Here is a 24,726-nt window from a genome sequence, read left to right on the forward strand (position 1 = left end):
AAAATAAAACAGTGTCTTGATCCTATGTCTCTTTAGCTATGAATGACAATATTATTATTAAGACTTAGCCAAAAGGAAAGATTTATAAACTAGAAAGAACTTTACCTCATGCAAAATTGTCATTTCTTTAATAAGACATTAACTATTTTTTTTCTGAGACCCCCCCCCCCCAAAGTACCTTTGAATCCAAAATGTGGCCCTGCAAAGGGGTTGAGTTTGAGACCACTGAACTACAGCCATCTGAACAGTTCACAAACTAATCCGGTACTAAGTATTTTCCCTATCTGTCCTGTCTAACTGGGGCAGTGGAGGGTTAAGTGATTTGCCAAGGGTCACAAGGAGCGGCAGTGGGACTGAACTCGCAACCTCAGGGTGCCAAGGCAGATGCTCTAACTTGGCCACCCCTGCACACTGTCTAAATCTCTGCATATATCTTATGATAGCTTTCATAAAAGTATTAGAAGCTCCTTCATAAGGCATGTTATAAATTTAAACAATATTTTGAAAAACCTTTGAGTGGATTGATATTATAGAGTGCCTAATAGGATTGAGGTTCTATATTCAGCATATATTTAATAAAATATGGCAGTTTTTCACACCCGGACCTAATCCTCTCTGACCTGGATGTTCTATAGACGTTTTGGCTACCAGTCTGGTACAGCGGTGGTATTCTCTGCCAGTCTTTGAGGGCTTGCGAACAGGTCAGATTCTGAGGGTGTCCCTAATGAATATAAATGAGAGGGATCTGCATGCAAACCTTTCTGATATACAGATTCTCCTGCTTAATCAGTAGGGGTGTCCTGAAAACCCGACCTTTGTTGTGGCTTTTGAAGATGGTCAGTGAAAACCCCTGTGGTAAATTATAACACAGGTTATTACTCGCAAATAATTCTCTTTGATTCTTTAAACGTTTAACCACATATGAAAAATCAGAATTTGCGCAATACCCAAGAGCAGTGTATCGCAAATTGTGTGCCACGGTGAGATTGCAGGTGTGCCACGAGAAATGCGTGACTGCCGGCACCTCTCTTCCTCGCTGGCCCCCCCCTTACCCAGTGTAAATGGAATTTTAGGGTTATCAAATGGAGGGGATTTTCAAAACCTGACAGATTTTGCGGGTTTTGAAGGCCCCCCGAAGCTCAGTGCAACGAATGTCAACATGGCACCATGCACATGTGTGTGATTATCATCGGTCTATGTCTACACCTGCTCGGAGGCCCTGTAGACACAGCCCCGAGTTTAGTGTGCCGGGGCTAAAAAAAAAAGTTTGCGAAACACCGCCCAGGAGTTTGGTTTCTTCATTCCCAGTCTGGGAGGTGTCGGATTTTCAGAGCTCTGGTATTTTTACCTTCTCTGCTGACGCCAGGACAGAAGTACGGCCGAAGTTCGTCAGTAAAGGTGTGTGTGAAGGTGAAGATATGAAATTTATTGTCTGCATTGTAAAACGATATTTTTCCTGCCTCGTAGTCCAGGAGAATCCCCACTGCTCGGGGGCTCGCATTCAGCAGTAGCTCAGTGCTGGGGGAGGTTAGGGCCCAGTATGTATCCCCTTCTCTCAGCCTGACTGCCCAGTATCCCTCCCCAGGTGTTATGCTGATTGTCCCCTTCCTGCTGACAGAGTCTTTACAAACGCCCAAATCCCAACGAATTTTGTCTCCCACCTCCACCTCCCAATAGTGGCTCCCTGAGGTGAAGCTCTCGGACCCTAACACACAAACACCAGTATCAAATCTCTTGAGGCCTTCTGACTTGTTCCGAGTTTTGTCTCCATGTCTGACGCTTTTCCGATCTTTAGACAGGATGAGGTTAGGATGAGCAGTTTTGGGATCCAACGTGATATTCACTGGTGGGAGGAGAGAAGTTAATGACAAACATGAGTAAATGCCTATTGGTTCCTCATACAACCATCTCTAACTCTCATTGACTGGTTCTTCACCTTCTACATATATATAAAATCAGATGTATCTGTGTGTGTGTGTGTGTATATGTTCCAGTATAACTCTGAAACGCATGGACAGATTTCATCCCTACATATCGCTTATTATCTGGGGAAAAATATCGTGGTGGTAAGAAGGAGGTGACGTAAAAATTCTCAAAAACGACCGATTTTACTGTCTAATCCATAGTTTTCGGGCTCACCAAGCTGAATACTCAGCACAACTCTGATACGCATGGACAAATTTCAACCAAACTCGGTATACATATGATTTACTGTCTGGAAAAAAATACTGTGAGGGGTGGAAAGGGGGTGACATGTAAAAATTATCGAAAACAACAGATAGTAATGTCTAACCCATAGTTTTCAGCCTCGCTGAGATGAATACTGATACTCCCGATGCCGTTTAAGTCCAAGTTCAGCCCCATCGAGAGGGACATTCTTGTGGGAAGGGGGTGACGTGTTATATATAGAATGGAGCGGAAGATTGGGATAAATAAATATCCAGGCAACGCCGGGAGATCAGCTAGTTGTTTAATAATAGCAGCTCTCCTACTGGCTATCATTCTATGACATGTCCTAGGATACTAACATTCCTATTGGCTGTTAGGCCTTTGCATTCAGCCTATGCTGCTGGCGCTAATGTCAACATTGGTGAATGATTCAAAAAAAAAAAAAAAAGGGATCGATATTCAGCTATGATGTCTGGTCAGATTCTAAGACACTGGCGTCCAGTCTCAGTCCTTGAGGGCTTACGCATGTGACTTACGTAGGTACATTGATTTAGAGCAGGGGTGTCAGGCTTTCCGGATTTCCCCAATGAATATGCATGAGATCTATTTGATTGCACTGCCTCCATCATATGCCTATAAGATTTTACTCATATTCATTGTGGAAATCCTGAAAAAAATGGGCTAGGACAAAGTTAGGACACCCCTGTTATAAGCCAATGCACATACAGTCTTAAATTTGTAGCCTTAAAGTTAGTTGGATAAATTATCCGATTAACTTGAGAACTGTTTTTTATGTAGTCTGACTTTTATCGCATAAAGTTAACTGGAGGGTGCCATCCAGAAAAATTTTTTGCTTGCCGGCAGAAAGCCTCCTGATCCACCTTCACTTAAGTACATAACGTTTGGCTGCAGCAGGAAAGAGGGAAAACAGAAGCGGAGTAGACAAAGCACTGCAAAAATAAAATAAAGCACAATAGTTCCCGAAATTTAGGAGATGACCCGCCATGGGCCATGTTTCAGCAGCTTGCCTGCAGCACAAAGCATTCTCGCTCATGTTGTTAAATGTTGAATTAAAATTCCCAATTATACAGTGGACCCAATCCATCCACAACTGCTGGGCTGAGCGCGGCAGGGAGATTCCCTTGTTGCGATCAGTTCACGGCCGCGTCTGTTTGAAATGTGGGCCACCATTTTGGTGGTCGACATTTCAGGCACCTATCGCGGCCCTGGGCAGGCACCTAGGGCCACCTAAGCTCCCCTAAGGCCACTTCCAGATGAAACCTCACCCACGCCTACCCTTGGGCGAGCTTGGAGGGCCCTACAACCTAATAGCCTCCAAAGCAGCTAAACTGGACAGACAAATCACCATTCTGTTATCATCGACCACAGACTACAAAACCTTCAAGAAAGATATTAAAACCATACTCTTCAAAAAAATACATAAAACCCATCTAGCACGTCTAGTCCCTACCCAAACCCCACCTACCCTCTCTATACCCTTAATCTCTCTAATTTGCTTCTAACTACCCAACAAAGTCTAAAATGCTTCTAATTACCCAACATTTATCACCTTAAGATCTCGACAACTCTTTGGTACTTCTTAAGTAACTATTATGACATCGCTTATGCTATTCCTGTACATTTTTATGTAATTCTTGATAACTGATGTAATCCGCCTTAAACCGCAAGGCATTGGCGGAATAGAAATCACTAATGTAATGTAATCTACATGCTTCCCTAGGTCACAAAGACACCTACAATGTAGGCAGCCTGCCTCGGGGTGTTGTTGTTTTTTTTTAAATGTGCACCTACTGCCACCTACAATCGGGATGACGTTTATAGAATTTGCTCTTAAGTGATCTTTAACTAATTGGTGCTTAGCACAAATTTTTCACAGCGCTTAACTTAATCATGTTAATGTAATCATATATATTTTAATGAGTATAACTAATGGGCAGACTGGATGAACCGTTCAGGTCTTTATCGGCCGTCATGTACTATGTAATTGAATAGAGCAATTTAATTTTGTTAAAACACTTGCCAAGTTGACTCCTAACGCAGGCTATTCGCTGAAACATGGCCTAAGTCAGGTCATCTAATAAATTTTTGTTCATCTATACCAGGGGTCTCAAAGTCCCTCCTTGAGGGCCGCAATCCAGTCGGGTTTTCAGGATTTCCCCAATGAATATGCATGAGATCTATGCGCATGCACTGCTTTCAATGCATATTCATTGGGGAAATCCTGAAAACCCGACTGGATTGCGGCCCTCAAGGAGGGACTTTGAGATCCCTGAATAACGCTATCCCTCCTTTCCTCTAGGGCAGGGGTGTCAAAGTCTCTCCTCAAGGGCCACAATCCCAGTCGGGTTTTCAGGATTTCCCCAATGAATATGCGTGAGATCTATGCGCATGCACTGCTTTCAATGCATATTCATTGGGGAAATCCTGAAAACCCGACCGGATTGCGGCCCTCGAGGAGGGACTTTGAGACCCTTGATCTATACCAATTGTTTGGGACCACAGTGCTATTTTTTTGCTTGGATAACTTTTGCATGCACGTCAAGCTCAGGGCTCCTTACATCAAACTGTGGGTACAGCTTTTTACTGCGGGCTGGCAAGGTAAATGCTCCAATGCTCATTCAATTCCTATGAGCGTCGGAGTGTTTTCCCTGCCGGTCGGTGATAAAAAGCTCCACCTCGGTTTGATAAAAGCCAGCATTAAGTAGCTACTGAGAGACTTTGGACCTCTTTTACAAAGGCGCACTAAGCATTTTAGTGCACGCTAAATCAACGCTTGCTCTAACCACTAATGCCACTAGGATAACATGCACGCGTAAGCGTTTAGCGGGCGCTAAAAAGCTTAGCGCACTTTTGTAAAAGAGGGGGTTTAACTTCATTCCCATTTAGAAAGAAGAAAATCTGTTGACATCTTTTTCATTTACCCCCCTTTTTAACAAACAGTAGCGTTTTTTGTTTTTTTTTTGCGCCGACCACAGAGGTAACAACTCCGGCACGCACAGGAATTCCATGAGCGTCGGAACTGTTGCCACCATGGCCAGCACTAAAAAAACGCACTACGGTTTTGTAAAAAGGGGGAGGGGTAATTTTAATGTCTAATTTTATTATAGATTACACTGCCAAACGCTCATTTTGGTGCCTCAAATTTTAGACCTGTTTCTGGGTATATTTGACCTGCTGAGTCCAAAAAAATGGCGCCAGTTTTCTCCTATCAGCTCTAGTTTTTGAGATACAGAACATATGCCATATACCACTCTTCGCTCTTCTTGCCCATTAAAAAATCAGGATATTTTAATATAGTGTTTAAAATCTTTTAAGCATGAAGGAAACATATTAAAATGTGCAACATGAAAATCTACTTATTTCGTACCAAAACCACAAGTTTATGCTACAAATTTTCCAGTCGTTCGACATACAAGAAGCTCCTTTTGTAAGACTTCTGAGAGTGGGACAATCCTGCATAAGATTCTAACAATATTCTGTCTTCAAGTGTGCATCCCATCTTCCTTGGTCTCTGGCTTCCATTGTTTTTATGTCTCGGTGAAATCGTTCACCTTGCTCTTCGCTTAAGTCACCAAGATTCTCTGGAAAGCGATCTAAGTGACTGTGCAGATAATGGACTTTAACACTCATGTTACAGCCAATGAAATGAAAGAGTGTATCCTCTACTAATTATGTGTAGGTGTCTGCCTTCTGGTTGCCAAGAAAGTTTTTCACAAGAACAAATGAAGACCAGGCGCATGATTCAATTTTATTCACTGATACTATGAAATGTGGATTATTTATAAGTTGTCTGATCTGTGAACCATCGAAAATTCCTGCCTTCAGTTTTTCCATGGTAAGTCCAGGTAACATATGCGCTATGTATTCAGTGGACAAAACCGTCTTTATTCAAAGCCTTTACAAATTGTTTCATCAGGCCTAGCTTTATATGTAGTGATGGCAGTGTGAATAGTTGTGAAACAACAAATGCGGGTAATTTAAATACATAAATTTCCCATTCAAGAAAGAAAGCTTGTTATGACATCCTGATTCTGCAGAAGAGATCTTTTAAATCGCGGTAAAAAAAATTAATTCAACCTTTTCTAAGAAACAAGAGCTGATGCAGTCTATCCAATACAATTTTCTGAATCAGTACCCCGAATAACCAAGGAACAGGTGAAAAAAACCCAAGGCACCAAGAAAAACATTTTTTTTTGTTGACCTGTGTTATAAATTGCTTTGATTTCACACATTAAAAACAATTTAGCAAATTTTAATAAACAAATATTTTCTGCTGAAAACACTTATTTTATATCAGGAATATACTGTATAAAAACTTTTATTTACAATAACAAAAATGGCATATTAATACAATAAAATCTAAAAGATAAGTACATCAAAGCTAAAAAAAACTAACTAACTAACTAGCAGAAGGCATTTAACCCAAAACCTCTTTTAAAGAGCCAAATTTTCAGTGCTTTGTGAAATGCTACTTAATTCTCCTAGTAGTAAATTCCAAAGCAATGAGGCTGCATAACAAAACACTCTGGTTCTAGTAGTGGTTAGTTTAACAGAGTTTAAAGAAGTAAGCCAACTCTTACAGAAATGGCTTTCATACATTTTTTTTTCCCCCCTCAGGAAAATATGCACGCACTGATATTCAGTAGATTTTTTTGTGGCAATTTTGGGAGTTATCCAGACATATTTTTAAGGGCCCCTTTTATCAAGCAATGGTAGAGCTCTTTACCGCAAGCCGGCAAGGTAAACGCTCCGATGCTCATTCAATTGCTTTGAGCGTCAGAGCATTTATTTCGCCGGCCTGTAGTAAAAGGCTCTACCGCTGCTTGATAAAAATTTTTAAAAGCCCTAAATTTGAAAACTCAGGCTCTTGTAGTACTTAGTTTTTGGACAAACAACTCAGCAGAGAAATGTTCTGTCCCTAGTCTCTCCTTACCACCCTCCCAACCTTCCCCCTCACGGTAGAGAAATATTTTGGCCCTATTCTCTCTTTACCAGAGGGATCACTCCCCTGACCCTGCAGGATATTATCCCTACCACTATATACAGTACATACTCGTATATCTTTGATGGGAGGTTACATAGTAAGGGCCAATGTGTTCTATTTGTATTATTGAATACATTTAATTGTATAGTAGATTCAATTACCTGCATTTCTGCCACATTTCATCCACCACTCTGAAAGAAAACAATGACAAGCTGTGATCAGATAACAGAAAGAAAAAAAACCAACAGTAGGAAGAAATATCTTTTATTAACTGGGAATAAAACTTACCAAGATCTGGAACGTTTAGTCCTTAGTAGGTCATAGTGCGTGAAAAATAAAATACAAATACTGTATTAAGACAATCCATTTTTAAGAAAAAGGTTTATCACAAATTATAATATTGCCTCTGGCACATCCCCCCACTCCTTTTACTAAGCTGCAGTAGAGGTTTCCACCACAGCCCGGAGAGCTATATGCTCCGACGCTGCTCCGAGGCTCACAGAATTCCTAGGAGCGTCGAAGCATTTAGCGCTCTGGGCCGTGGTGGAAACCTACGCAGCTTAGTAAAAGGGGTGGGGATAATGACAATTTAATTAAGCCATCTGTTAAGTAAAAGTGGAGAAAGCACACAGAGCATGGCTCACGGAATTCTTTCCGACCCCTTGCTTGACCATACGCATGCATGTGTGTGTATGTTATTCAGGACTATGTTATCCCTCTTTCTTGGAACTCCTCAAACCCTAATACCACCAGATCCACCCACAAATTAAAACTATCCTTCCCTTCAGTAAGAGGCATCTCCCATAAAGGAAAACTAGGGACCTCCCTTCCTTTCAGAATCACCGAGCTCTGGAACAACCTTTCCTCCCCTCTACGGAACATGAGCTCCCTCCAACTTTTCCGCAAACATCTGAAGACCTGGCTATTCTCAAAAATCTGATTCTTTTTCCATCTATGACATCCTAAGCCCTCAAAAAACTCTTCATACTTGGTCCTCTAACCCTTCATTGTAGCTCCTTTCTTTCCCATCTCCTGTAAACCTCTACCTTTCATTGTAGTTCCTTTCTATCCCATCTCCTGTAAACCGTGCCGAGCTCTATAAATGTGGAGATGATGCGGTATACAAACCTAAGGTTTAGTTTAGTTTAGTTAGGACTAATTATCTGATGGGTGATAAGCAAAACGTATAACCTTTCCTAGCAACAATCAAGAAAAATCAAAAGAAGAGAAAATAGGAAGAAGAAAGAAAACAGAATTAGGAACACAAGCAAGAAAGAAAAATGTTATGTGTACACAGGTGCTGTACGAGTATTCTCTAAGAAACTATTAATGAATTTAAAATGTTAAAAAAAAAAAGTAAAGGATACTTTTTCTTATTTACCTCCAAATTTTGTGATCAGTTTCCTCAAAATAATAGGCTGCTGAGGTGAGCTCGGCTGGAAACCTGTTTTCATTACTGCAGTAGCCTCTGGTTTTGGAATCTCCACGTTCTGACACCTGAGGGTGGGAAAGTGACTGGAATTATTCTTGGAGACCCCATGGATAGAGGTGGGGGGCGGGGCAAGGAAGGCGATGCAGAGGGGCATTTTTGATATGACGTCTAAATCTGGGTTGGGACGTTTCGCGGAGCACGCACAAAAACCCGACAGCGAACGTGTCCATTTTCAAACCAGAAAAACGTCCTATCCTTTTGGGTTTTTGAAAAGGGCCATTTCGTAGATGTGTTTGCGCACCGCTTGTCAAACCGTTTTCGAAAACTAAACTTCCAAAAGAAGTTTTTGCACAAAACAAGCCATTGCGATGTAGGAGAGAGCAGTGTTTTTAGTAGACTGGCCACACAAACATCCCAGCAAAGCAGTACGGCTCCTTAGGAGGCATTGCAATGAACTTCATATTAAAAAAAATATTCCTGGCAGAATTCTGCGCAACTGCACAGCGCAGAATTTGCACAGATTTCCCCATCCCCACAGAATTATGCACATGCTGTGCAGAATGCTGCGTAAACTTCCATTCTATCCCTGTTCCTGTCCCTTCCTCCCCCATGTGGGTCTGGCCTCCCTCCCTCCGACTGACCCCCACCTGTGAGATCTGACATACCCATGGGCCTCCCAAGGAAGTAGTAGTGGCGGCAGCCGGCTGGTTAGCAGAGGCAGCGCTGTGTACGGGCTGCTTGCAGTCGGCCCCACCTGGGCCTTCCCTTTGCTAGACCTGCAGAGGGAGAAGGGGAGGGGAGGGGACATGGATGCTGCACTGCAAGTTGGGGGAGAGAAGGGGACATGGATGCTGGACCCGTAAGTAGAGGGGAAACAGGGTGAGAAATAAAAGATGCTTGACCGTAGAGAGAAGGGGAGAGAGATGCCAGACCATGAGAAATAGGGAAGGGATTCAAGCTGCAAGCAAGAGAGGGGTGCGTTGAGGGGACATTGATGCTGGACCCACAAGTGGGAGAGGGGGGATGTAAAGAGAATAAGAGAGAGTGACCAGGACCAGAAAGGGGATGGGAAGGGATGAAGAGATTCTTAGCCAGTGGAGAAAGGGAGAGAGAGATGCCAGACTATGGGGGCCAGGGAAGGGATTAAAATCATAAGAACTGCGCTGCTGGGTCAGACCAGCGATCCATCGTACCCAGCAGTCCACTCACACGGTGACCCTTAGATCAAAGACCGGTACCCTATGTAAATGAAAGAGGGATGGGATTTAGAGAGAAACAGAACTGCAGTTGGCATGAGAGAGGGAACTAAGTAAGCTGGAACCTGAGAAAGGAAAAGGCAGAAGGAATTTCAAGCCTCAGGACAGGCGAATTCTGAGCAATACACTACAAATAAACTTTGCAGAATTTTATGTTCAAATCTTTTTTATTGTGGGTGCAAAAGTCAACAAGAAATACAGCAAGATCAAATGAACAAACATCCAACAATACAAAGAGATTTTTTATATAACAGAATAGATAACCCAGCACCCACCCACCATAGTCCCAAAGTACTCCTCCCTTCCCCCAGGCTGATCATACAAAAAGACGACCAACAGGTCTCAATCGCTACAAAGGCCCGCACTCGTGTGGCCCTTGGGCAACTGCCAAAATCAACCTCCAGCAAAAAGAAGAGGAAAAAAAAGTGCCTGCAGTGTCCGATCCTGGGAAAGAGCGCATTAGAGAGTTGCGCGGGGACAGAAATCCCACCCGTCCCCACCAAAGTCCCATCCGTTCCCACCCGTCCCAGTGAGGAATCCCACCCGTCCCCGCGAGGAATCCCTCCATCCCCACCCATCCCCGCGAGGAATCCCTTCCATCCCCACCCATCCCCGCGAGGAATCTGCTCCATCCCCGCCCATCCCTATAAACTTCAGAAATAGTTATTTCATTTAATTATGCTACTGAATTAAAGGCTCTGGTAGAAACCCATTTACAAATAAGCAAAGAGACTTTATTAATTTGGAAATATTAATTGGGAAGAATACATACTTTGTAAACGGGTTTCTACCAGAGCCTCTAATGTTTATAAATTTTTATCAGCACAACTAATATACTACTTTATCCTGAAGAAAAAAAAAGAAATATAATTTTTTTCCTATCTTTGTTGCCTGGTTTCTGCTTTCCTCATGTTCTCATTCAATTCCTTCCATCCACTGTCTCTCTTCTCTCTGCGTCTTCCATTTGCTCTGTTACTGTGCCTCTCCCTGTCTTCCCCCCTTCCAAATTGGTCTGGCACTCATCTTCTTCCCTTCTCTCCCCCCTTAGTCTGATATCTCTGTCTTCTTCCCTGCCAGCGTCTTCATCCCACTCTCTCTTCCCCATTTCCCTTCAGCGTCTTCTCCCCATTCTCTCTTCCCCATTTCCTTTCAGCGTCCTTCTCCCCCCATCTTCCCCATGTCCAGTCAGCATCCTTCTCCCCCCTCTGTCTTCCCCATGTGCTTTCAGTGTCCTTCTCCCCCCTCTGTCTTCCCCATGTCCTTTCAGCATCCTTCTCCCCCCTCTGGCTTCCCCATGTCCTTTCAGCATCCTTCTCCCCCTCTGTCTTCCCCATGTCCTTTCAGCATCCTTCTCCCCCTCTGTCTTCCCCATGTCCTTTCAGCATCCTTCTCCCCCCTCTGTCTTCCCCATGTCCTTTCAGCGTCCTTCTCCCCCCTCTGTCTTCCCCATGTCCTTTCAGCGTCCTTCTCCCCCCTCTGTCTTCCCCATGTCCTTTCAGCGTCCTTCTCCCCCCTCTGTCTTCCCCATGTCCTTTCAGCGTCCTTCTCCCCCTCTGTCTTCCCCATGTCCTTTCAGTGTCCTTCTCCCCCTCTGTCTTCCTCATGTCCTTTCAGCGTCCTTATTCCCCCCCCCCGTCTTCTCCATGTCCTTTCAGCATCCTCCACCCCTTTGTCTTCCCCAGTGCTTTCAGGGTCCTTCTCCCCCCCCCTCAGTTTTACCCATTTCCCTTAAGCGTCTTTTCCTCTCCACTCCACCTTTCCTCCCTTTCTCCCTCCCTGCCCCTTACCTTCATGGCGCTTCCCTGCCTGACCGACAACAGGCCCGGTACGACAAACCTCCCTGCCCTGTGGCCATGAGTCTAAATTACCTTCTTACAGCAGCTGGAGTATTGAAGCTGTGTGTGGCTGCCGTAAAGGTCTTCTCTGACGCAACCCGGGTTGCGTCAGAGATGACCTTTGCATTCTATGGATGCATTAGCATTTATCGCTAGCTGAATCGGCTAGCATGCCTTAGTAAAAGGTCCCCTGTGTTTCATAAATATTTTTTTCTTATGTAATAAAATAAGTCGTTTGAATATGACAAGCTAATTTTCTCAACAGCACCTGAGTTAGTCCTGAGTTTGACAGCACTCCTGGCGCACCTGTAGTACTAAATTCAAATGGGGAGGGAAGTAAGTTAGTAAAACATGTAATTGGAAAAACTTTTCCCCCATCTACAAAGCCAGATGCTTGGCACTTCAGTGATGGTAATGTTTATGTGTGTCCACCCCGAATGGATTTGGGAATGAGCAGCTCTCCCTCGGTAAACCCTGCAGTTACATCTCTTGTTTCCACTGACAGTGGGCATATAGTTTGATTTTTATACCCTCAGGTTAAAGGCTCGTGCATTTCACAGATATGGAGTACGGGCCTGCCTCTTTTTACCTTCGGTTTTGCCCAAGATCCGGCAGCAAAGGGTCTGCAACAGAACATTCGGTGACTTCTGGTCCGGGGCCGCCATTCCGAAGCTTGTGAGCGGCTCCCAACAGCCGAGTTCGAGTTCCGGACGGCGACGAGAAAATGCGTCTTTCCACCACCGGCACTGATGCTTCTCAACTCTAAATGGTCAGCACCTCATAGCTAAAGCCCGCCGAAAATGCCTGGCCTTATGTTACTGTCCACTTCTGTCGATTCCTAAGCGGGTTCAACTTCTGACTTCAGTTGCTGTAAGAAGGTAATTTTGCAGCTACAGGGCAGGGAGGTCTATCGGGCCTGTTGTCGGTAGCTGTGCATCCACCCCCTAAGGCTGTACCAGGGGCGGCCCGCCTTCCCCCCCCCCCCCCCCCCTTGAATTCTTCTTTCCGGCCTGCCGCAGCACACAGTGGACCGGAAGTCTTCCCGATGTCAGTGCTGACGTCGGAGGGAGGGCTTAAGCAAAGCCCTCCCTCCGACATCAGCGCTGACATCGTGGAAGATTTCCGGTCGGCTGTGTGCTGCGGCAGGGCAGGTAGGGAAAAAGACGCAGCTCGAGTGCATCCATGATCCAACCCCGCAGGAACCCCGCGACCCAAGGAGGCGTCCCCACGGGATCCCCGCGACCCTAGGGGGCGTCCCCATGGGATCCCCGTGACCCTAGGGGGCGTACCCACGGGATCCCCGTGGCCCGAAGGGGGAACCCACGGGATCCCCGTGGGTCCCACGGGATTCCCGTCGTCCCCGTTCCCATGCAGCTCTCTAGAGTGCATTGCACACCATCAGAGCTAAGCAAGAGGATTCAAAAGGAGACTATGACCTCTAGGTGATAAGGAAGCTAAATAAGCTCCCAAACGAGCAAGGGTGACCCACCGCCTCTCGGACTTCCCACAAGGTCAAAGTATGCAACAAAGATCAACTCCAAAAACAGGGATGTTCAGAGACAGTCCAGGATTGCAGGATGCATTTGCGAGCAAGAAGACACAGCTTACGACACCATTGGGGAAACCCACCCCCCTAGGGAGACCACTGAAAGCCCCAGACAGGTCCAGGACCAATTGCTCCACAGTACCCGAAATAGGACTTGAAAATAAGCCCTGTCTATAACGGATGACTTCCAAAAAGCTTGCACAGTCCATAAACTTTGCAAAATTTTAAAATATCGTGTGCAGAATTTCGCCAGGAGTAAAAAAAAACAAAAAAACCCAAGCCCAAGTACACATCTCACTATAACCCCCTTATATTGTGTGGTGAGCCCTCCAAAACCCACCCAAAACCTACTAGACCCAACTGTTCACCACAACAATAGCCCTTATTCCTGCAGGACTCGCCTATACGTCGGTATAGTAGGATGTGGGGAGGGGTTGAGAAGGAAGAGGAATAGAGCAAGCCAGCACGCTAGTAATTGGTTCTGATTTCTTCTCCCTCACCTTGCTGGTTCAGCACAACCCCCCTCTCCCAAAGACAATTCTACTAGAAACAAGACGTCAAAGATGGATGCACATGACCCAAAATGAAACAGCCTGTTCCACTAGGGCCCTCTTTTACTAAGGTGCACTAACTTACCTGAGTAAAAGAGGGGGGTAAGTTTTTCATGTCTTTCTCAAATGACAGCACATCTCTACGCCCTACATTTCAGGATCAGTATTTTAAGGTAAAGGGAGAGAGGAAATCGGAAGCCAAACTTACCTGCTCAGGGTGTCCTTCACATCCTAGAGGGGACATAAGAAAAGATCATTTCTAATTACTTTCTACCCACAGCTCTGTGGAATCACATTGCAAGCCTTTCAATTTAGACAAAATAGAACCACATCCGAGACAGAAAAGTACAAAACACTTGTTTATTCATCCCCAGACGTATGAGCCTCAACTAGGTAAGCGGCTATACTGGAGAATAGTCAGGCTACATTCGGGTCTGGTTAAAAAATAAAAGCTCCCAATACAAATGTTCCCTGACTTTTCCAGAGAAACTCAAAAGCATCGTAGAGAATTCTTACTTTTGAAACCTGGAGTCACTTCCCTGGGAGTGACGATCTACTTAAGACAGTGGTCTCAAACACGCGGCCCGCCAGGTACTATTTTGAGGCCTTCGTTACGTTTATCATAATCACAAAAGTAAAATAAAAGTTTCTTGATCATATGTCTCTTTAGCTATAAATTACAATATTATTATTAAAACTTAGCCAAAAGAAAAGATTTATAAACTACAAAGAGTTTTACCTCATGCAAAATTGTCATTTCTTTAATAAGACATTAACGAGTTTTTTTTCTGCGGCCCTCAAAGTACCTCCAAATCCAAAATGTGGCCCTGCAAAGGGTTTGAGTTTGAGACCACTGACTTAAGATATCCTTGCAAGTGTATTATTTGCTACCGTTCAGTCAAATATGGTTTGTTTTTTTTAACCTCATCAGTTAACTCTTTGTCTCGACTAGATAAAGAGGAATCATCAATAGCTCACTAGTTTATATAATCTGTTCATCACATCTCAGTTCTGTCTCTAATTTGTTCAATTACAACAATAGTTTTCTTTTTTTCTCACATAACGTAATCTTGGATCTATTTTTTTGAGGACTTGAGTTGGGTTAGTTGGAAGAATTTTCCCTTTTTTTTTTTAAATTTAAATATGTTGATTGTGATTTATATTGGTTATAAGTCATATCTCCACTAACCTACTTTCTGTACAAGTGACTACTCGAATGTAAATTTAAAATCTATAAATAAATAAATAAAAGCTCCCAAAAATAATTACCCAAAGAAAGATAATCTGATTGATATTGAAAACCATTTATTTCATTGGCTTTGGGTCCTGATTTCATACATGATTTTTTTAAAAATGATCCCATCCTGTGGAATACATCACTTTAAAGTATATGAGGGGCCGCTGAAAAGTTCTCAGCCCAACCAACAAATTTGGGGCAGTCTCCATCGAGGGCTATACACGTAGTCCAGCCATTTTCCACTTTTTTTCGTTCTGTATTTTTCATACGGAATGAAAAAATTGGGAAATCACTGGACCTCGATGGAGACTGATCTGACTTTGTTGATTGGGCGGAGAACTTTTCAGCGGCCCCTCGTAAGTTGCTATGAGCTTATTCTATAACTTGAGGGCAAATATATATTTGCCGATTACATGCATAAATATTTAGAATAATATCTTATGTACAATCTTTTATATAGAAACATAGAAACATGACGGCAGATAAAGGCCAAATGGCCCATCTAGTCTGCCCATCTGCAGTAACCATTATCTCTTCCTCTCCCTATTGGCTAAGGCTCTTAACATTTGCATCTCCTCTTCCTATAGGCTAAGGCTCTGTGCCTGCATTGTGAGGTCATAGAGCTGACCATCTGCAGTAACCATTATCTCTTCCTCTCCCTATTGGTTAAGGTTCTTAACATTTGCATCTCTTCTTCCTATAGGCTAAGGCTCTTTACACCTGCATTGTGAGATCATAGAGCTGCCCATCCACAGTAATCATTATCTCTTTCTCTCTCTGAGAGATCCCACGTGCCTATTCTAGGCCCTCTTGAATTCAGACACAGTCTCTGTTTCCACCACCTTTTCTGGGAGACTGTTCCATGCATCTACCACCCTTTCTGTAAAAAAGTATTTCCTCAGATTACTCCTGAGCCTATCACCTCTTAACTTCATCCTATGCCCTCTCATTCCAGAGCTTCCTTTCAAATGAAAGAGACTCGACTCATGTGCATTTACATTACGTAGGTATTTAAACATCTCTATTGATTGACTTCTTTCTGTTACCTCGCCCTGAACCCTGTTTTAAGGATAAAACAGGTTATAAAAACATTAAAATAAAGTAAAGTAAAGCATATCAACTCAGTTTTTTTTTTTCATTTAAATACCTTTAAGGTCTCTTGAAATGAAGGTGATCATTTTTCATGACCAATTTGCAGCATATCCTCCTTATAAAATTTATTGTAGGTTTAATTGTAATCTAGAGTCACCAATAATAGTTGAAAGACTCATTACATGTATTTCCCCCTCAATATCTGAGATTATGCCATGGGTATAGCTAGCTATAATCCCAGATTCATTAGCACTGCCTAATGGATTCTCAAACAGTGGCAGGGCCTTCTGAGAATTCAGTGAATCCCCAGCTATACAGCTATGCTTTTATTTTTTATTGTTGTTATTGTTTACTCTTTGCTTGATGCAGTTTGGTTGAGCAGGCTGCTTGCTCAACCAATCAAACTGCATCAAGCAAAAATTAAACAAACAAACCAAAAAAAAAGCACGGGCTGGGGATTCACTGAGTTTCCCAAAGGCCCCGAAAGCATTACTCTAAATTTGATTGATTGAGCAGGCAACAAGTAGAAGCTACATTATGTTCTGTCTGCTGCCTGCTCAACCAATCAAATTGCATCAAGCAAAAGTGGCACGCCCTCGGGGCCTTCGGGGGATTCACTGAATCCCCTGAAGGCCTTAAAGTACTGCTTTTGGATTTATAACACAATCTCACCTTCAGTAACTCAATAGCTGACTGCTGAGCCTTCTTCTCCATCTCAGAGATCAATTTCTTTAAGGGGGAGCTTTGCTCTTCTAGCAGGCTGATGCTTTCTTGGATTCTCTGGAGAATCTCCGTCTCTTCCTCCTTTAGTTTTGAAAGAAGGGCCTTCTTCTCCTCACTTAGGAAATGGTGCAGCTCTTCAAACTCAGACACAATTTTTTGTCTCTTGAGTTCTGCCTCATGCTAGATTATAAAAATATGATAAAAATTATTGTAGCTGAGCCTCATCAATTTCCTCTGTTATTGTAGATGAGAAAATACCTGAACCTATACTCCCAGGACTAAAATCATCGCTGATAAAAATTAGAATGAGTGCGCTAATATGTTAGAGTAAGGTGATGTAATGGAGACTAGGACAGTTGAGAGAACTACAAAAGGCCTCGATGACCCTCAAGAAAGGGACTTGAATGTGTTTTGTCTATTGGAGCAGCAGGAATAGGGTTACCATATTTGTGAAGTCCAAAGACAGGACATATGGTCCCGCCTCCCATCAATCTTGCCCCTGGCCCCACCCCTGCATCCCACCAGTCTCGCTCCTGCCCCATCCCACCCCCCACCTATTTCCTTAGTCCCCTTTCCCACCCTCAGTGCTCTTTGTTTCTCTCTCCCACAGATGCTTCTCTCTCCCCCTCCCTCCTTCCTTCTAACCCTCTTTTCCCCCTCTCTTTCCCTCCCACTGTGGGTGCTTCTATCTATCTCTCTCTCCGTCCCTCCAGCCCCCCTCCTGTGGGTTCTTCTCTCTCTCTTTCTTTCAACCCTTCCAACTCTCTTCTGCTAGTAGGATCCGGGACTTTCTTTCTCTCTCTCTCTAGCCATGGTTCTCCCCTGTCCACCCACTACCTCCTCTGCTGAAATTTTCAATCTTTGGGCAGGCTGGCAGTGTCCACGAGGCAAGTCTGCTGCCATTGGCCTGTCCCGGAAGCCTTCATTCTGCAGCAACTTCCTGTTCCCGCATAGGCAGGTCAGCTGCAGAATAAAGGCTTCTGAAGCAGGCTGATGACAGCAGGCTCACCTCACCGACACTGCCGGCCTGCCCAAAGACTGAAAATTGTGGCAGAGGAAGTAGGTAGGGGATGGTTGAGCCATACCCAGACAAATTCCTTCAAAGTTACCAAGTTGTCCGGACACCCAGACAGTCCTAAAAACAGGACATGTATGTGTACATCTGGACATTTAGCAACCCTAAGCAGGAGGAAAGATCCTGTCTCTAGGCCAGGGCAGGCTAAGCCTGGAAGTTTACGTAGGCCAGCAATGCCAGACAAGGGAAAGGAGGGAAAAAAATGTTCCGGGACAGGGCTGGGGTAATTTGGTATCCAGAGAACTTTTGATGAAATGTTTTAAATAACAATGGATGTTAACCAGACAAATCCCAGAGTCTTCAGGATTTCTTAGCATTTAGCATGTGCTAATCGTTAGTGTGTGCTACATTCATTAGCGCACCTAAGATATTAACAAGAAGTATGACACCGACTCTTACCATCACCTCCTTAGCTTTCTTCTCTTCGTTGGCTCTAAATGTCAGAATCTCTTCCAACTTCTCTCTCAAAGGTTTCAAGCAATCTGCAAATTTCTCCTGTGCATATAAAACATATTTTAAAGAATTCGGAAATATTTTGAAGTCACCAATGTCAACCTAAGACACCCTTAAGATTAACATCCCTTAAAGCAGGGGTGTCAAAGTCCCTCCTCGAGGGCCGCAATCCAGTCGGGTTTTCAGGATTTCCCCAATGAATATGCATGAGATTTATTTGCATGCATTGCTTTATCATTGTATGCTAATAGATATCATGCATATTCATTGGGGAAATCCTGAAAACCCAACTGGATTGTGGCCCTCGAGGAGGGACTTTGACACCCCTGCCTTAAAGGATTAAATTTGATCCCAACTATTATAAGGGTTGGTCCTCTGTTTTCTCTCCTATGGGCAATTTTGGATGTAAAAATCATCCAGTTAACATTATCTTTCTGAAAAGGGGAGGAAATCACAGGCATTGTGAAGGTGGGACTATTTAGATGTTTATAAGATATCAGAGGGAAGGCTTCCAGGTCAGCCTCGAGCAGTGTGTAGGAACCGCGGCCCGCAGCTTTGTGAAGAAGCAAGTGCAGCTAGAAGGCAGGAAGAAAGAGGCGCTACTTGTCAAAGATGTCAAAGAGCCAGGTATAAGGTGATCATACGTCCCGTTTTGAACGGGACCGTCCCGTTTTTGGATCCCCTGTCCCGTTGTCCCCACGCACAGCTTCGGGACGCTGAAATGTCCCGTTTTCACAAAGAGCGTCCCAAAGCTTTGTGTGGAGACAACAGGACAGGGGATCTGAAGCAGTGTTCTTCAATCACCTGTCCACAAAAATGTCCTGTCGGTCCGTGGAGATCAGGGGGGCCCGATGAACTTGCCTGCATCAGTGCCAGTAGCGTCAGCGCAGCAATCAATTAGGCAGCCTTGGGGCTTTTGCTGAGTCGTGGCCTGCCTCTGATGATGCAACTTCCTCTTTCCTCAGAGGCGGGCGCGACCCATCAAAGGACCCAAGGCTGCCTAATTGAATCGCTGCGCTGAAGGTACTGAGAGCTACTGGGAGGGAAAGAGAGGAGAGGAGGGTGGAGGGGAGAACAGGAGGGACGGACGGTCGGACGAATCCCCGCTTCCCGGTACCAGCTCTGTTCTTGCAAACCCACCTGTTCCCCTTTTCTGGCAGCGGTGGGCAAAGTGGCCTGGGACCCGAGTCTTGCACATTGCACGCTGGAGCAAGAAGTCGACCTGCACTTTTCCCTGGGAGGGCTGCAATTGCCCACAAATGACATCAAATAGGGTCAGCCTCCAGTAAGATATTTGAACAGGAGTACAACCTGCAGACGCACACTAAATATCACACTTTACCACCACTCCCCACCTCCGTTAGAGCTTCTTTCAGATCGCTGGTCTTTAGCTGAGCTCACATCCAATAAGATCAGTGAGAAAGTGGTGAGCAGGACGTGAGGCGCTCAAAATGTAATTTGTTTGAACTGGAACTTCTCTCTTTTGCACTAGGGTCATTGCAATGATTGACCCGGACCACAAGTCACATAACTTGGCTCCTTTTGGAACGCTACAACAACCAAGACCCCTGATTGTGGCCATCTAGGCATAACTTCCATGGAATGACCACAAGTACACCCCCCCCAGACCTGTACTCCACTAATTCTGACCCAAAAAATATAACTGAAGACTGTTGCAGTTGTCATTTGATCAAGTGGCAAAACGGCCTTCATCTGCCAGTGCCAATGTATCATATGATATCCTCAGTGGAAATGTGTACTGGGGAGTTAACTCTGCCCTCTAAAGCAGTGTTCTTCAACCGCCGGTCCACAAACTAATTCTTTTATTTCCACCAGTCCATAGGTGTAAAAAGGTTGAAGAACACTGATTTACAAGTAACGCTTCTCCCTGCTTCGCCGACACAGAAACAGATCAGATGCGTGCAGCATCCCACCCACCCCTTCCCCCCGACATCAATTCTGACATCGGAGAGGAAGTTCCGGGCCAGCCAATCGCTGCCTGGCTGGCCCGGAACTTCCTCTCCAAAGAAAGAATTGACGTTGGGTGGGGGGAGGCTTGTGCAGTCGCTGCACACACCTGGCCTGTTGCTGCAGTGGCGGCTTGGGAAGTGAACATCGTACAAGCTCCTTTTTGCACTTCTGCCAGCTGCAATTGTCTAGGACGGTCCACAATGCCGGTTCCTGGAGCGCTTCTGCTTGCTTCTGAGCACTTGTACTGCCAGTGTCAAAGAGGGCCAGGGCAGTCCTTGTCCATAGTAGATATTTAAGCCACTATTTCCTGCCGCAGCTTGATTGCTCCACCTCCTCTCTGTCCATCCTACAATCTGTAGGGGAATTTTCTGTGACACTTTGGTGATGTCACACAACCAGGAGAAAGTTATACAACTAAATGTATGAGGGAATTCAATCGTATGTATCAGAATGTAAGAAGAGACGTATTGAAAATAGTATATTAGCAGTGGGGCATCATTCATACCACATTAACAGCAACTCTTGACATCACACCATCAATATCAAAAAGTATAAAACAACGGAGAAAAATAAACCTCAATTGTGAGAGGCCGGGACTACACAAGTGCCCGAGCCTACTCACATCATCATTGATTTATAAAAAAACTCCGTGTACATTTAAATAAATGATTTCATTCATACACAATTAGTGTTTTTCAATGATTTTTTCTAAATGATTTTTCTCCCGTGGTGTGAATAATATATGCAGAGTCCATTAATTTCAAACTTCTTTGTAGCATAAACAAGATCCCAAACTAGCTAAAAACTAGACGAGGGCTACAGCTCAACTTTATGGGAAATGGCAGTTGTCGCAGCAAAGAGTTTAGGACAAAAATAAGAGAACAAAACACTCATCTGTAGATGCAACGTGACTCAAAAGGTCCTCAGTTCCATATCCCGACAGAAAAGTCTTTCTGTTTCGCCAAGAAGGCCCGGAACCATTTTGAGAGGAGCCAGCTTTACATTTGTGGCGTTGGAAGAAGCGTGAGATATTTTGGACAGTGAATTTTCCCCTGAAGTAGCCTTCTTGGCGAAACAGAAAGACTTTTCTGTCGGGATATGGAACTGAGGACCTTTTGAGTCACGTTGCATCTACAGATGAGTGTTTTGTTCTCTTATTTTTGTCCTAAACTCTTTGCTGCGACAACTGCCATTTCCCATAAAGTTGAGCTGTAGCCCTCGTCTAGTTTTTAGCTAGTTTGGGATCTTGTTTATGCTACAAAGAAGTTTGAAATTAATGGACTCTGCATATATTATTCACACCACGGGAGAAAAATCATTTAGAAAAAAATCATTGAAAAACACTAATTGTGTATGAATGAAATCATTTATTTAAATGTACACGGAGTTTTTTTATAAATCAATGATGATGTGAGTAGGCTCGGGCACTTGTGTAGTCCCGGCCTCTCACAATTGAGGTTTATTTTTCTCCGTTGTTTTATACTTTTTGATATTGATGGTGTGATGTCAAGAGTTGCTGTTAATGTGGTATGAATGATGCCCCACTGCTAATATACTATTTTCAATACGTCTCTTCTTACATTCTGACACAACCAGGAGAGCCAGAGAAAAAGGGCAAAGAGCAAGTCAGACATTCCTGTGTGGCAGCTGCCATGTTATGTGTGTTATGCTTGGGGAGGGTAGGGGAGAGCGAAAGAAAGAAAGGATGCACAATCAGAAGGAAGTGCAACCAGAGAGTCATGAAATCACCAGACAGCAAAGGTAGGAAAATGATTTTATTTTTAATTTAGTTATCAAAATGTGTGTCTATATTTTGAACTATTTTTTTTTGTTTTTCTGTAGTTGTTACTGAGATACATTGCATATTTTAAAGTCATCTGCCTTTGACATCTTTGAAAAAACCTAAAATATATATGATAATTAATATTTTCTCTGCATACAGTGTGCTTTGTGTTTTTTGTAATTTTGTGGTTACCATTATGTATTAATAAAATTATATTGTGTGTATATGAAAAATAGATGGAAGAAATTGCATTACAATTAGTATTATTATGGGGGTGGAGTCAGGGGCGGAGTTTGGGTGGAACTGGGGCAGGATTGGGGGGCAGGACTGAAAATTAGTAGATGTCCCGTTTTGAGGTAACACCTGCGGGAGCCCTGCAAGAGCTGCATCCATCCCCACAGGATCCCCGCAACCCCAGCAAGATCTCCTTGGACCCAGGGGGGGGAACCCCACAGGATCCCCGTGGATTCTACGGGATTCCCTTTGGCCCCATGCAGCTCTCTACATCAAAGCACTGCAGTGGTGGACAGTTGATGATGAATAACCAGTTATATTTTGGAGAATTTTCAGAGGTTATCTTGTGCTTTGAATATCTGGGAATAACCTCGATGTTCTGCAGCACAGCTCCCGCCATTTTGTTGTTCACCTACGCTCTCTTTTCACCTTTGACCTATGCCCCCTCATTTCAGAACTTCCTTTCAGCTGCAAGACACTTGCCTCCTGTGTATTGATGTCCAAATTTACATGTTGAAATCTTTAAGTCTATGCCCATACACTTTATGACAAAGCCCAATTTGCAAGGTGTGATCTAAAATATGGTGAATGCTGCTGCCGAGCTCCATCCAACAGAAAGGCAGGGATCTTCAATACGGGAAGCGGCGAGTCAAACCTTCTCTCTCTACAAAACAGGAAGTTACGTCATGAGGGAAGGAAGGAGAAGGGAAGCGGACAGCGGCACGCACAGCGTTTGAGCCCTGCGGCACGGGTTAGATCTGTTTACAGGCTGTGGCAAAAGCAGGAAAAGGGCAGCAAATGAGTCACAGGCAAGAAAGGGAGGGAAGCTTTCTCACCTCACTAGGCAGCCGAGGGCCCCTTTGTAGTTGTGGAGCTCAGGACAACTACCCTGTTAGCCCCCCACTAACATTGGCCCTGCAATAATGTCCGTGATAGTCTCCAAGCTGATAGATTTTTTGGCAAGAATATTGTGGCGAATATTTTAATAGGGTTACCAGATTTTCCTTTCGGAAAATCCAGAACCCTAGCCCCGCCCCTATGCCCGCCTAATTCCACCCGTCCCCGCCCATATCCCGCCCTGAAGCCTGCCGGGTTTTGAAAAGCTGTCTGACACCTGGATAGTCCTCTAAAAAAAAGGACATGCCTGGGTAAATCCAGACATTACATTACATTAGGGACTTCTATTCCGCCTATACCTTGCAGTTCAAGGCGGATTACAAAAGAGCTTAACTGGACATTTCCAGTGAAGTTACAACAGTTTTGAGGTTGTTGTTTTTTTTTTTTGTTACAAGGGAGGAGAGGTACCTGGATTAATTCCGGAAGAACTTGCAAATTGGATATTAAATTGACTGTACGTTACTGTGTGATATAACAAATAGATTACAGTTAGAGTACAAATAAGATTACGTTACATTTCAGGGATCTGAATACTTGGTTGGCGTTTTGGGGAGGAAGAGATTATTTAAGTGGAGGTTTTGGGGGAGAATTTATCTAGGAGGAGGGGGGAAGGGTTGGGTTAAGATATCTGGATAAAGTTTTTGAAAAGTAGGGTTTTGATTTCTTTTTGACATCTTACAACCGTAGTCTGTGTTAGGGTTACCATAAGGCTTCAGAAAAAGGAGAACGGATTGAGGCATCCAGGTTTTACTTCTGTTGCTTTCGACGGAAATAAAGCCCAGATGTCTTTATCTGTCCGCCTTACTTCTATTGCTTGCAGTAAAAGTAAAACCCGGATGTCTCAATCCGTCCTCCTTCTGTGTGCCCTGAGATAATTGTCTCGCTGTCATCTCAGAGTATATTGTGGCAACAAAGATAATAACACAACACCCACCTTGTACTCCTGTGCGGCCTCCTCTATGGGGATCACAGTGTGAGATCTGTGACTTCGAGATTTGTCACACACCACACAGATCGGTGTCTGGTCCTCCGCGCAGAACAGCTTCAGTTTCTCGTCATGGTCCTTGCAGAGTTCCCCCTCTTGTAGCTTCTGCAAGCCCTGAGCGAACTGTTTTGCTATTTCTGTCATGTTGGCCAACTGCCTGTTGGGCTTGAGGTTGCCCTGCCGCGACACGGCCCTGCACTGGGGGCAGGGGAAGTTCCTTTCGAAGCCCTTCCAGGACAGAGTGATGCAGGAGCGGCAGAAGTTATGTCCACAGCTTGTGATCACCGGGTCCACAAAATAATCCAGACAGACGGAGCAGGTAGCTTCCTCCCGCAGGCTCTCAGCAGAGCTCGCCGCAGCCATGGGCGCAACAGAGAACTCGGAAACCACTTTGCTTTGCTTTCAGTTTCTGCTGCAGACTTTTAACCTCAAATTAAAGGGAGTGTCTCTTCTTGTTTTCCCCTCAGGGCAGGTTCTCTTTA

The 24,726-nt window shown here is 44.2% G+C and overlaps 1 protein-coding gene across 1 annotated transcript; it reads right to left on the reverse strand.

Moving 5' to 3' along the window:
* Positions 1 to 116: 116 nt before the first annotated feature.
* Positions 117 to 24,686, reverse strand: LOC117346384 (E3 ubiquitin-protein ligase TRIM39-like). The gene is made up of 8 exons (XM_033915862.1): positions 24,194 to 24,686; positions 18,321 to 18,416; positions 16,796 to 17,026; positions 14,003 to 14,025; positions 8,556 to 8,671; positions 7,463 to 7,483; positions 7,336 to 7,365; positions 117 to 1,843 (listed from the first exon to the last, which is right to left on the reverse strand). Exons 1-8 carry the CDS (start codon positions 24,605 to 24,607, stop codon positions 1,299 to 1,301), a joined length of 1,476 nt encoding a protein of 491 aa, XP_033771753.1. The 5' UTR covers positions 24,608 to 24,686; the 3' UTR covers positions 117 to 1,298.
* Positions 24,687 to 24,726: the final 40 nt, after the last annotated feature.

This window comes from Geotrypetes seraphini, chromosome 12 (assembly GCF_902459505.1).
Source record: "Geotrypetes seraphini chromosome 12, aGeoSer1.1, whole genome shotgun sequence".
NCBI classification, from domain to species: domain Eukaryota; kingdom Metazoa; phylum Chordata; class Amphibia; order Gymnophiona; family Dermophiidae; genus Geotrypetes; species Geotrypetes seraphini.